Source organism: Belonocnema kinseyi, chromosome 8, assembly GCF_010883055.1.
Source record: "Belonocnema kinseyi isolate 2016_QV_RU_SX_M_011 chromosome 8, B_treatae_v1, whole genome shotgun sequence".
NCBI classification, from domain to species: Eukaryota; Metazoa; Arthropoda; class Insecta; order Hymenoptera; family Cynipidae; genus Belonocnema; species Belonocnema kinseyi.
In genome coordinates this window covers 70,212,036-70,223,394 of record NC_046664.1, presented here as the reverse complement: position 1 = coordinate 70,223,394, position 11,359 = coordinate 70,212,036, and the positions used below count along the sequence as shown (strand labels likewise).

Below are 11,359 nucleotides of genomic sequence, written 5' to 3'. Positions count from 1 at the left end.
TCTATAAAAAAATAATAAAATTGATGTTTGACGTCTTCCAACTTTTAGTGAACAATATTATATTTTTATCCTTCTCCTAAACATATTAGTTCAGTTTATTTTAATGTGGTAAATAAAGTAGATCTAACTTTTGTTCGCTAATTTATGAATAAAAATTTTTTGTGTTACTTATTACATTAATGATTTGTTTGCCTTTGAGCGAAACATTTTTACAACTTTAAACTATAAATGTTACAAATTCAACATCTTCAAAATTTTGAAAATGTTAAATTACAAAATTTGTTTTCTTTACTTTTCACAGTTGAAAACTTTTTGGTTGCTAAAACATTTGTCTTGCTAATTCACCAATTGATAATGAATGCACGTATTAATACAGTCATTTCATAGCAAAAGTTGTGCGAAGATACCAAAAAGATTATATTATACTTTTTTACTGGATCGTAGATACCTGTTTTAGATATGCGATTCTAAAAATATTGACCCCTGGTGAGTAAGTTGGGCAGACTGTAAAGTCCCCCGCTTGCCGTTCTTGCACCCTGCCATTGGTATACGGCATACGCACGTGTACTGTACACAACGCGTCAGTTTCAAGCGAGAAAAAATAATCTCAACTTTCAATGACAAAAAACAACAACAACAGGAACATTTTCGGGAAAAGGCGAGCTGAACGATTCGGTATAATTGCCTTCAGATTATGTGATTAAAATATTGTGGCCAACAATTCATGCATTTAGATGTAGTTTTGATGCAGCCAAATTGACAGCTGTTTGAGGGACACGTGAGAATACAGTAGAGTCCCCCGTTTTCCGCGCCTGCCCCTCGCGACAACTATACTACCGTCTCACTGTATAGCTCGCGCGACTTTCAAGGGAGAAATAACTTTTTATTTTCGATTACAAAATACAACAACAAAAAGGATCTTTTCAGAAAAAAGCGAACTGAACCGTCCGGTATTATTGCATTTAGATCATGTGCTTCAAATGTGGCGTTCAACAACTCAACCGTTTAGATTTAGTTTGCCCCTTGCGAATTGGACAGCCGTTTGAAGCGCCTAAAGAAGAAAACATCGCTACTGCCGAGATCAGTCGACTACCCAGTCGTAATACCTACACTCGTATGACTTACTGAGTTGAAATCTGGCAACATTGTGATCATGTCGCCGGCGACATGAATCAGCGCCTGACTGAAATCTACATTGATCGCGCCTTGCGATGGTGACTGATTGCGATAGTCAACGTTCAGAAGCGCAAGTTTCGTAATTAATTTTTTTTTCATGTATATGCAGGAACCAAATGGTTAATATTATTTTTGCACCTCAATTTTGAAATACTTGTTTTTCATTAAAGAAACTATCAATAATATCTTAATGGTGGTTACTTAGATATCACTCAGTAAAGAGCTCAAAAATGTCATCTCTCATAAGACAAAATGTTAAATATGACGAAATTAAATCGTTAATAACTTATTTATAAAGTACCTTAGGCTTCTGAGATTTTAACTGAGTACTTTTGGTGATCATATTTAGATATCGTGAAAGTTTTGTTGAAATGGTAATGAAAATTCTTGTAGCGATCGTATCTCCTTAAGCTGAGCGGCCGGCAAATTTTAGCAGCAGTGTAGCCTTCCTTTCCAAGTTTAGGAATGAAGGGGCCTCTGCCGTCCTTCCATGCTAATTGGACGTGTTGAAAGGCAATGCTTGTCCTAAATAGTTTCGTCAGTGGAGAATGACGAAACCTATGCGCTTTTGTAAGAGCCCTGGATAGACGCTTATCAGCACACGGTGATTTAAAGGGATCAGAAGGAACTAATGGCACATTCCACGTCTTTGACGTCAACATCTTTGGCGGCGAAATTCCATTTAGTCTTCTCCTTCTACTGGTCCCAGCCTTCCTCCGCAGAGAGATCGAAACCCTTAATTTTTAAAGGGTCCAGGGACCTTAATGGTCCAGCAAGAGTCTGGCCCGGACCCGAACCCGTAAAAACCTAAAGGGTACGGGTCTAGACGCGGACCCTTATTAATGGAAAAGGTTCAGGTCCGGACCCGGACCGTTTAGAATTTAAAAAGTTCGGGTTCGGACCCGGATCCTTAAGAAATTGAAGGGTACGGGTTCGGACCCGGACCCTTATGAATTTAAAAGGTTCAGGTACGTACCCGAATCCTTAAAAATTTAAAGGGTACAGGTGCGGACCCGTACCCTTAAGAATTTATAAGGTCCGGGTTCGGACCTGTACCCTTAAGAAATGAAAGGGTACGGATCCGGTTCCGGACCCTTAAGGAACCTTTTAATGCTGGGTCCAACCTAAAAGGTTCCTAGCATTACATTTTAAAAATTTACAAATTGGTGGACGACCAAAGGAGAGGGAATAAAGAGAAACACAAATTTGGGATAAAAAATAAACAATTCTCAAGTTTGACTCAAATTTTGAAAATCTAATTAATTTGGTAGATTTACATAAAAGTCAGTAAGAGGGGGTTTTCGATTCACAGTTCAATAATTTGCTGCTGAAATTCAAAAATTACAAAATTTGACTTGAATTTTGAAAATTTTATTTATTATTAATGATTATTAATCAAATCGTTTTTGTGAATTTCTCAAATATATGCATTTCAAGGTACCTTTTAGGTTGGATCCGATGTTAAAAGGTTCTTTAAGGGTTCGGGTTCGGACCCGTACCCTTAAGATCTTAAAGGGTACGGATCCGGGCCCGGACCTTAAAAAATTTAAAAGGTTCGGGTTCGGATGCGGAACCTTAAGAACTTAAAGGGTGCAGTTCCGGAGCCGGACCCTTCAGAATTTAAAAGGTTTGGGTCTGGACCTGGACCCTTAAGAACTTAAAAGGTACGGGCCCGCACCCGTACCCTTAAAAATTCGAACGGTCCAGGTTTGGATCCGTACCCTTAATAATATAAGGGTCCGGGTTCTGACCTGAACCCTTAAAGATTTAAAAAGTCCGGGTCTCGACCTGGACTCTCAAGAAATTAAATGATCCAAGCTGGACCCGGACCCTCAAGGACCCTTTAAACTCGGGTCTAAGCAAAAAGGTTCCGATCCCTGCTTCTTCATATGTAGCAAACTCGCCATCATCGAGCCTTATGAGCCCAAACCAAGCTTTCGTATTTTTGCTAGGATCTGGTAGAACTTCGTTGCATCCGGAATCGCAGAAGCGCCCCCCCCCCCCGTCTTTCTGCCGGTAGATTCTTATGTTTTTATCGTAACGTTACTCAGTCGTCTTTTCGATGCCGCAGTTTCAAGGCATTTTAGATGTTTGCCCTGCTGTACAACGCTCTAGTCTTTTTACGGAGTTTCCCCAGGTGGCTGTTGTATCACTCTGCTCCTTTCCTAGATTTAATTGTACTTGTAGGATTATTATTCTGATATTATATAATGATAACCCTTCGCAGAAAATCCGGGGCTTGATATAATTCATCTATGGTTCTTTCATCCGGTATCTGATCTTTGAAACCACCGGTTTTCCTAGGGATAACTGGAACAAGATATATCTGGGGTCCGAGGGAGCCTCCTTGTTGGAGACCTTCTAGACCACTATCTTGCTCCTCAGTTCTTCCTAACATAAAGTCAAATCAGTAACGTCAGTATCTGTTACGTATTTAATTAAAACTCTTCATCTTCCGTTGATGTTTTTGTGCTTCCCCACTGTATAGTGGGAGTTTGCGTCACTATCTAACATCGTAGAAATCATATTCTTCTGACAGTGCTGAATTAGAATGACGAACTCTCTAGTAGGTGGAAGCACCATCCTAAGCCACTAATTCTTTCCCAGTGTAACCAGGATGCCTGTATTAGTGCAATGTCGACATGCTCCACTCCCATAAGCTTGGTTAAAACCGTCAAAGCGCCTTTACTGTATTGCCAGTTTCTGTCAATTTCAATTTCAATTTCTGTCTCAGTCATTAATAGGCTAATTTGGGACGTCTCTTGGAGTCCTTCGTCGTCTTGACCGTAGGCCGAGCAGGAGTAGATACTCCAGATGATGCTGCGAGTTTTCAATTTTTAGGAACCGCTACGGTTCTTCCGCTTTAAAGACAGCCTAGTAATCTTTTCTTCAACTTTGGAAACTCGTTTGTTATCATCGATCTAAGCTATCTCCACACCCTCTGGTCGGATGGTCCCTGATGACCCGTCCCCTTCTGAAGGTGTCTTAGTCCAGGACCCGCAGTTGGAGCCCTCGTTATTTTCTTTTTGTAGAATATGTTAGTCTCAGGAGTAGCTATGGAAATAAAGACCCCCCCCCCCTTGCAGAGTCCCGTTTTTACCGGGAGGTTCTGCATGCTAAGGTATTCGACCTTATCTCCCGAAGTCTCCGTTGAGACACCTCCTTCGTGGCCCTGCCGTGTCCGCCTCGCCTGGCGGAGGTTACGCCGACATGTTGAAGGATTTGATAACCCTGGAGCCATTCAGCCCTTGACACGGCTATCACGTCATGACTTGGGAGCACGAGAACTCGCGCTTCAGGGGGCTTTTAAAATATTATTTTTAAAAGAAGAAATGAATTTTCAACCAAAAGTACTTGAGTTTTCAACTAAAAACGATCAACTTTCAACCAAAGATTGAGTAGTTAAATCTTGAATTTAAAAAATTCATTTTCAACAAACAAACATAATGCGATCAAAATGATGCATCTTCAACCAGAAAAAAATGTAAAAGTTGATATTTCAGACAAAAAATATTTTTATTTGAGTGAAAGATGAATTTTCAAATCAAAAGGACAAATTTTCAAACAAGATTTTTGAAGTGATAACTTCTTATGGGGCGGTGCGAACTCGCAAAACTGGTAAGGGCAGCGGTAACCCTTTCTCATCTCGATTTCTCCTTCACTTCTCCAACTGACTCTTTCAGTCCCTCCCCCTCTCTATCTCTCCTTCGCCTCTTCCACTTATTTCCCTCTCGCCACTCTCACCCCATCCTTCGCTCTGACACTCACACTGATACTCTTAACAGTGGTAGCAGTGTATAGCGGCATGAGCTTATATATATATATATATAGTTGCGTATAGCGCTTTTCTTGAAGGTCGCGGTTCGTAGACGTGCTGACTGTTTTCAATACTAATTACTTCGAATAATATTTTAACTATTTTTGATGTTAAAACAGTTCAAAGAAAAACCACTTCAATTTACATTATATGAAGTTATCACTGCTCCCGGGCGTCCCACGACAGCTCACTTGTTTTTGGTCAAGAGAGAAGATTTTTAAACAAATTGTTAAATTTCCGAGCTAATAAAGTGAATTGTCTACAAAACAAAGAAATTTTCAACTCAAAAATTTAAATTTTCTACCAATATAATAGAATTTTCAACCCAAAAAGACGAAATTTCAACCAAACAGTTAAATTTTCAAGCAAAAGTGATTCATTTTCTTCAAAACGGTGTTTCAATTTTTAACCTGAAAATCAGAATTTTCGTCAAAAAAGTTTATTTTCAACAAAATATAGTTCGGTTTTTAACTAAAACCGATAAATTTTCAAACAAAAATAAAATAGCTAAATTTTTTTAATTGAAAAAAATGTTAATAAAATTATTGAATCTTCAGCCAATAAAATGATTTTTTGATAAAGTAGTTTAACTTCCAAATAATTAGTTGAATTTCCAAAAAAGCTCAATGCTCAACGAAAGATGTAATAGTGTAATTTGTAACCATAAGAGAAGAATTTTGAACAAAAAATATAATTGTAGGCTTTTCAATTAAGAAGAAAAATCTTTAATAAAAAGAAATTCTAACAAAATACATAAATTTTCAAGAAAATCCTAGAATTTGCAACTCTAGACGATCAATTTTGAACAAAAAATTGAAAAGTTGAATTTTCATTCAAAGCAATTATTTTTCAACCAATGAAAAAAGGAAACAAAAATTATAGCAACAAAAACAATAGTTAGTATTTCAATAACAAAATTTTAATTTCAATTGAAAACAGTTGAATAAATAAAAAAAAACGAACAATTTAATTGTTGTTATTTCAATCAACAAATATTTTTATTGTTATTAATAGAGACGAATTTTGAAATGGGATAGAACAATGGAATTGTTAAATTATCAGTTAGAAAAATTAATTTTCAACAAAACACTTAAATCTTCAAGCAATAAAATGATTGTTTAAGAATGTACTTCAGCTTAAATCCAAGTACGTAGTTAAATTTTCAACCAAAAAAGATTAATTCTCAACGAAAATAAATTTTCAAATATGTTTCACTTTCAACCGAGAATATTAATTTTCTCAAAAAAACGAACAATTTTCAACAAAATAAATGATTTGGCAACAAAGTAATTAATTTTTCCCTTGAACGCGATCAATTTTCAAACAAAAATTGAATAGATAAATGTTTAAATAAAATTGTGAATCTTCAACAACAAAAATGAATTTTATATAAAAAGTTGGATTTTCAAGCAAAAAAATTAATTTTCAGCCAAATGTTACTATTTTTAACCAGAGATAAATCTTTAACTAATAAATAAATGTTTAGTGTTTACCCATGTAAGTTATCTTTTAATCGAGAATATTAATTTCCTACAAAAACAAAAAAGAATTCTCAACCAAAGTGATGAATTTTGTAACTAAAATTATAAATCTTTAACCAAAAAAAGAAAATGAGTTTGATATAAGAAGTTGAATTTACAACCAAAACAATGAATTTTCTAGCCGAAAACAGAAATTGTCAACAAAAAATGTAAAATTTGATATTTTAACTAAAAAAATCTTATTTTCAATTAGAAAAGTTTGGATTTATACAAAAAGATTAAATCTCAACAAAAAATGTGACTGTCGACTTTTCCATTAAAAACGAACATTAAGAAAATTAATTTTTAAGCAAAAAAGAACGGATTTTCAACAAAAGAGTAAAATTTTGAACCAAAAATTTCACAGTAGACTTTTCAATTAAAAATAATTAACTTTCAAATAAAAATAGTTTTACTTTTTATTGGATTCTATTAATTCAGAAATTAATAAAAAATGGGCGAATTTTTTTTTAAAACAGGGAAAAATTAAAGCCCCCCCCCCCCCAAAAAAAAAGGAGGGTAGATGGGGAATGGAAGAAAAAGTGAGAAATATCTAGAAATCACATCAATAAAATAAAAATTGCAGGCTCCTTTTGATCATCAAAGGCTAGTTTTTCCTCCTTTGCCAGCTGCTATTATCACATTTATTTTATTCAACCTCTACAAAGTGATTTTTCCACAAATAATGATGCATTTCGTAATGGCAGGTGCTATTCTTGGTACGCAATGACTAATAAAATTATTCATCTTTCTATTATTTAGAAAAAAAAAATTATTTTAAAGTTTAAAACTTTCTTTACAGGTTACTTAACTTATGATATGATACATTATTACTTGCATCATGGTTCCCCCAAGGCTGAATCTTACCTTTATAAGATGAAAAGGTATCATAATTATCACCATTTCTCCCATCAAGAAATTGGTAATTACCTTTATTTTCTACTAATTTAATACAGAGCGTCTACTGTTTTCCTCCTACTTAATTCCTTGTTAATCCCTAATTAATGTAATTAATTTAATTAATTAATCGCTAATACGAAAGAAATTAAAAACTATATCAAAATATTTTGTTCAATGACTGCAAGAACCTACATTTTGTCACAAAGTTTTAGAAATCTTCACTAAATTGAAATAATTGCCTTTAAAACAAAATTTAAATTAATTTTCAAACATAAAATGCTTAGTTAACTTAAAAAAAAATTACCCAGAAAATAGTCGAATCTTCAACCAAAAAAAGATTATTTTTCAACGTGTTACATTTTCTACCAAGATTAGTTTTCTACCAAATAAGACGAATTTTTAAGCAAATAGTTGAATTATCAATCAGATAACATGAATTGTTAACAAAAAATGTAATAATCGATATTTCAAGTAAAAAAAGGTTTTACTTTTTGATTTAAAAATTTCCCCTACTAAATTTCCAATCAATCAACAATTATTTAAATTATATTACTTAATTAATTACTAATACGAAAGAAATTAAAAACGACATCTAAATTTTGTTGTTCAAAATATTCAAGACTCTATATTTTGTTTCGAATTTTATGAATTTCTTAAAGTGCACAATTTCTGAAAATCTTTACAAATTTAAAATTATTTATGAATCTTTTTAAAACTTTTGAGAATCTCTTAAACTTGCTTCAATTTTTATCTAAAATTTTGCTTTTAAATAAATTAGAATTAGTTTTTAAAAATAAATTTTTTATTTATTTAAAAAATACGAATTGTCCAACAAAACAGTTTAATCTTCAACCAAGAATGAATAATTTTTAACACGTTACATTCTCGATCAAAGAAATGAATTTTCAACAAAGAAGTCTTCATCGAAAAAAACAATTTTTAACAAAGTAATTAAAGTTTTAACCAAAAGTGAAATTAGTAATCAGAAAACATGAATTGGTAACACAATATGTAATAGTCGATATCTGTACTAAAAAATATTTTTATTTTACATAGAAAAAAATTTAATTCATCCAAGAAGACGAATTTTCAACAAAATAGTTGAATTTTTAATCAAATAGTTGAATTTCCAATTCGAAAATATTCATTATGAATAATCAAAATCATTTCTAATAAATCAATTGAATTTTTTCTTAAAAATATAAACTTTCTACCAAGAACATACATTTTCAAAAAAATACTTATTTTTTTAACAAAATACTTAAAGTTTTAACTAAAAAAATGTATTTTCATCCAAAAATGGAATAGTTCAATTTTAAGTTTAAAAATTAATTAAAAAATAAGCCAATTTTTTAACAAAATAGATGTATTTTCAACCATATAAAAATGAATTTTTAACAAACTAGAGTTGCATTCAGCAAGAAGATGAATTTACAAAAAAATAATTGAATTGACAAACAAGACAGATTAATTTTCAGCCAAAAAATTGAATTTTTTAATGAAACAAGTGAAATTAGAATCCTTTTTAAACTGACTCAAATTATTTTTAAAAAATTTAAGAATCTTTTAAAATAACAAAATTGCCTTAAAATCATTCTACAATTTTTTCGACATATTTATCAATCTTTTGGAATATTTGGAATTTTCTTTAAAATATAATTTTGGAGTAAACAAATGATTCATTACTTTCTTAGGATTCTTAAACAAATTTGTTATTCTCTTAAAACCATTCAAAATTCTTAAGAAGCTTTTAAACTTTCTGTTCGGAATCTTCAGCAATCTACATTTTGTTTTAGAAAAAAAAAGTATTTTGCAGTTTTAAATTATTTTTAAATATTCTTAAACTCTACAAACATCTCTTAAAATTATACTCCATTTTTAGAAAATAGTGTAATCTTGCAAAATTGACAACTTTTGCTTTAAACTCTTATAGAATCTTTTTAAAAAGTTTTAGGAAATGATTTGAAATGTTTTAAAATATTTTCAAGATTAAAATTATTTTAAAATCTTTTCAAAACTTATATATACCTTCTTTTGATTGATTTGAATTTTTTCTCGAATTTTGAAAATCTTTAAAAATTAAAAAACTGACTTTTTCATAACACTTGAATTTTTTTTAAAATCAATAAATTTTCAAGAAAATAGTTGAATTTTCAAACAAAAAATATTAAACTTCAACCAAATTTTGTTCCAAAAAGATTAATTTTCTACCAAAAAAAAGCGCTTTTTAAATAAATAGTTGAATTTAAAACCAAAAATAGAAAAGTATAATGTTCAGTAACAAAAATAATTTATAATAAAAAAAATGAATTTCGAACAAAAAAGTCAAATTTTAAACAAAAAAGATGAATTTTGCAAACAAATGGACGATTTTTCAACCATTAAAGTTTTTTTAGTCGAGGAAGAAAAATAATTTCCTGCAAATTATTTAACTTTCCAGCCAAAAGATAAATTTTCTGTAAAACAGTTTAATTTTCAACTGGAAAATATGAATTTGTAACAAAATAGTTACATATTCAACCAAAGTGATGAACCAACAAAAAAAAAGAAATTTTAACAAAGAAGTTCAACTTTTACCCAAGTAGTTAAATTTTCAATTTAAAATTATCAATTTTTGACAAAATAATTCATATTTCAATCAAAGAGATGAATTTTAATTTCAAATTATGAATCTTCAACTGAAGTAGTTAAAGTATCAGTTAAAAAACATTATTTTTCAACTAAAAGAAATGAATTTTCAATCAATAGTATAATCGTAGATATTTAACCCAAAAAATACTTTTATTTTAAATTAAAAAATTGTTAAATTTAACCAACATGTGCGTTTTTATCCCAAAAGATTAAATTTCTACTACGGGATGAATTTTCAAACCAAAAAGACGAGATTTCAATTAAGAAAGATTTTTTAGTCCCGAATGAACAAAAAATGTAAGCCAAATTGTTACATTTTCTACAAAAAGTTAATATAAAAAAAAACGGTTAAATATCTAACCAAATAATAATTTCTTTAACACAATAGAATAATTTGTAATTAAAGTTAAAAAAATATTACCCTTGACAGTTATTTAAAGTGCCTTTTATAGAAATTCCGCAACTTTTCGCCTGATTTTCAGTTTACTTGGAAATTTTGATTTAAAACATTGATCGTGCAGAAAATTCGTAATAAAACTTTAAAAAAAAGAAAAAACATTCAAATCTTATCACGAATATTGAAAAATATATTTTTAAAAACTTAAAATGTGATTTCCGGTTCGAATTTGTATTCCCGGGGTTTCCCAATTTTATTTTAATCCCGGCTATTTCCCGGTTAGTAGACATCCTGAAATAGTAAAGTATTTTTAAAAATGTTTAAAATTTCATAAATTTTTGACAACTTCCAGGTTTTGGAATAAGCACAAAACTCTGGGACCATGTTTTCGAAACTCTAATCACCCTTCGAAGGTTAGCGAAGCCCAGTGTATGGCAGTAATTATTTTCTCCACAATCACTTAATTTATTTATACCGAATACAGTTTACAACTATTTTCATATAATGTAAAAAAAATCGCTGTCATGTTCAGAGCTTGTACTTCGCAGAAGATAAACAGATATTTTTGTAATTTCTGATCTTTACACCAAAAATACAAGAACACATATATTTTTTACTATCTCACTCTTAAATAAAAAGACATTTTTCTAATTGTCAAAATGCATTTTAACAATGAACAGAATGCACACAATTTGCATCATTTCTCCTTTCAAAATATTCCATTTCATTCTCACAACCAAGCTTTATTATAAATAGAAATTATATTCGCAGCATAGAATGTCTAGATAAATACTAAAAATATTTAAGTACGTGGATGCAGCACAAAATCTTCGAATTCATAATAAATGCGTAGGTGTATCCTAAAAGACTCAAAGGTCTTCAATACTTTTTAAATTTTTGTACACTCTTATAACTTCT

The 11,359-nt window shown here is 31.0% G+C and overlaps 1 protein-coding gene across 6 annotated transcripts in view; it reads left to right on the top strand.

Moving 5' to 3' along the window:
• Nucleotides 1-11,097, top strand: part of LOC117179053 (fatty acid 2-hydroxylase) — a 34,055-nt gene extending 22,958 nt beyond the window's left edge. For all 6 annotated transcript variants that reach the window (XM_033370682.1, XM_033370687.1, XM_033370685.1 and 3 more), the window contains exons 5-7: nucleotides 7,100-7,232; nucleotides 7,316-7,435; nucleotides 10,794-11,097. In XM_033370682.1, the coding sequence (XP_033226573.1) occupies nucleotides 7,100-7,232; nucleotides 7,316-7,435; nucleotides 10,794-10,882 (342 nt within the window). In that variant the 3' untranslated portion in view covers nucleotides 10,883-11,097. The remainder of the gene's footprint in view (nucleotides 1-7,099; nucleotides 7,233-7,315; nucleotides 7,436-10,793) is intronic.
• The last annotated feature ends 262 nt before the right edge of the window (nucleotides 11,098-11,359 follow it).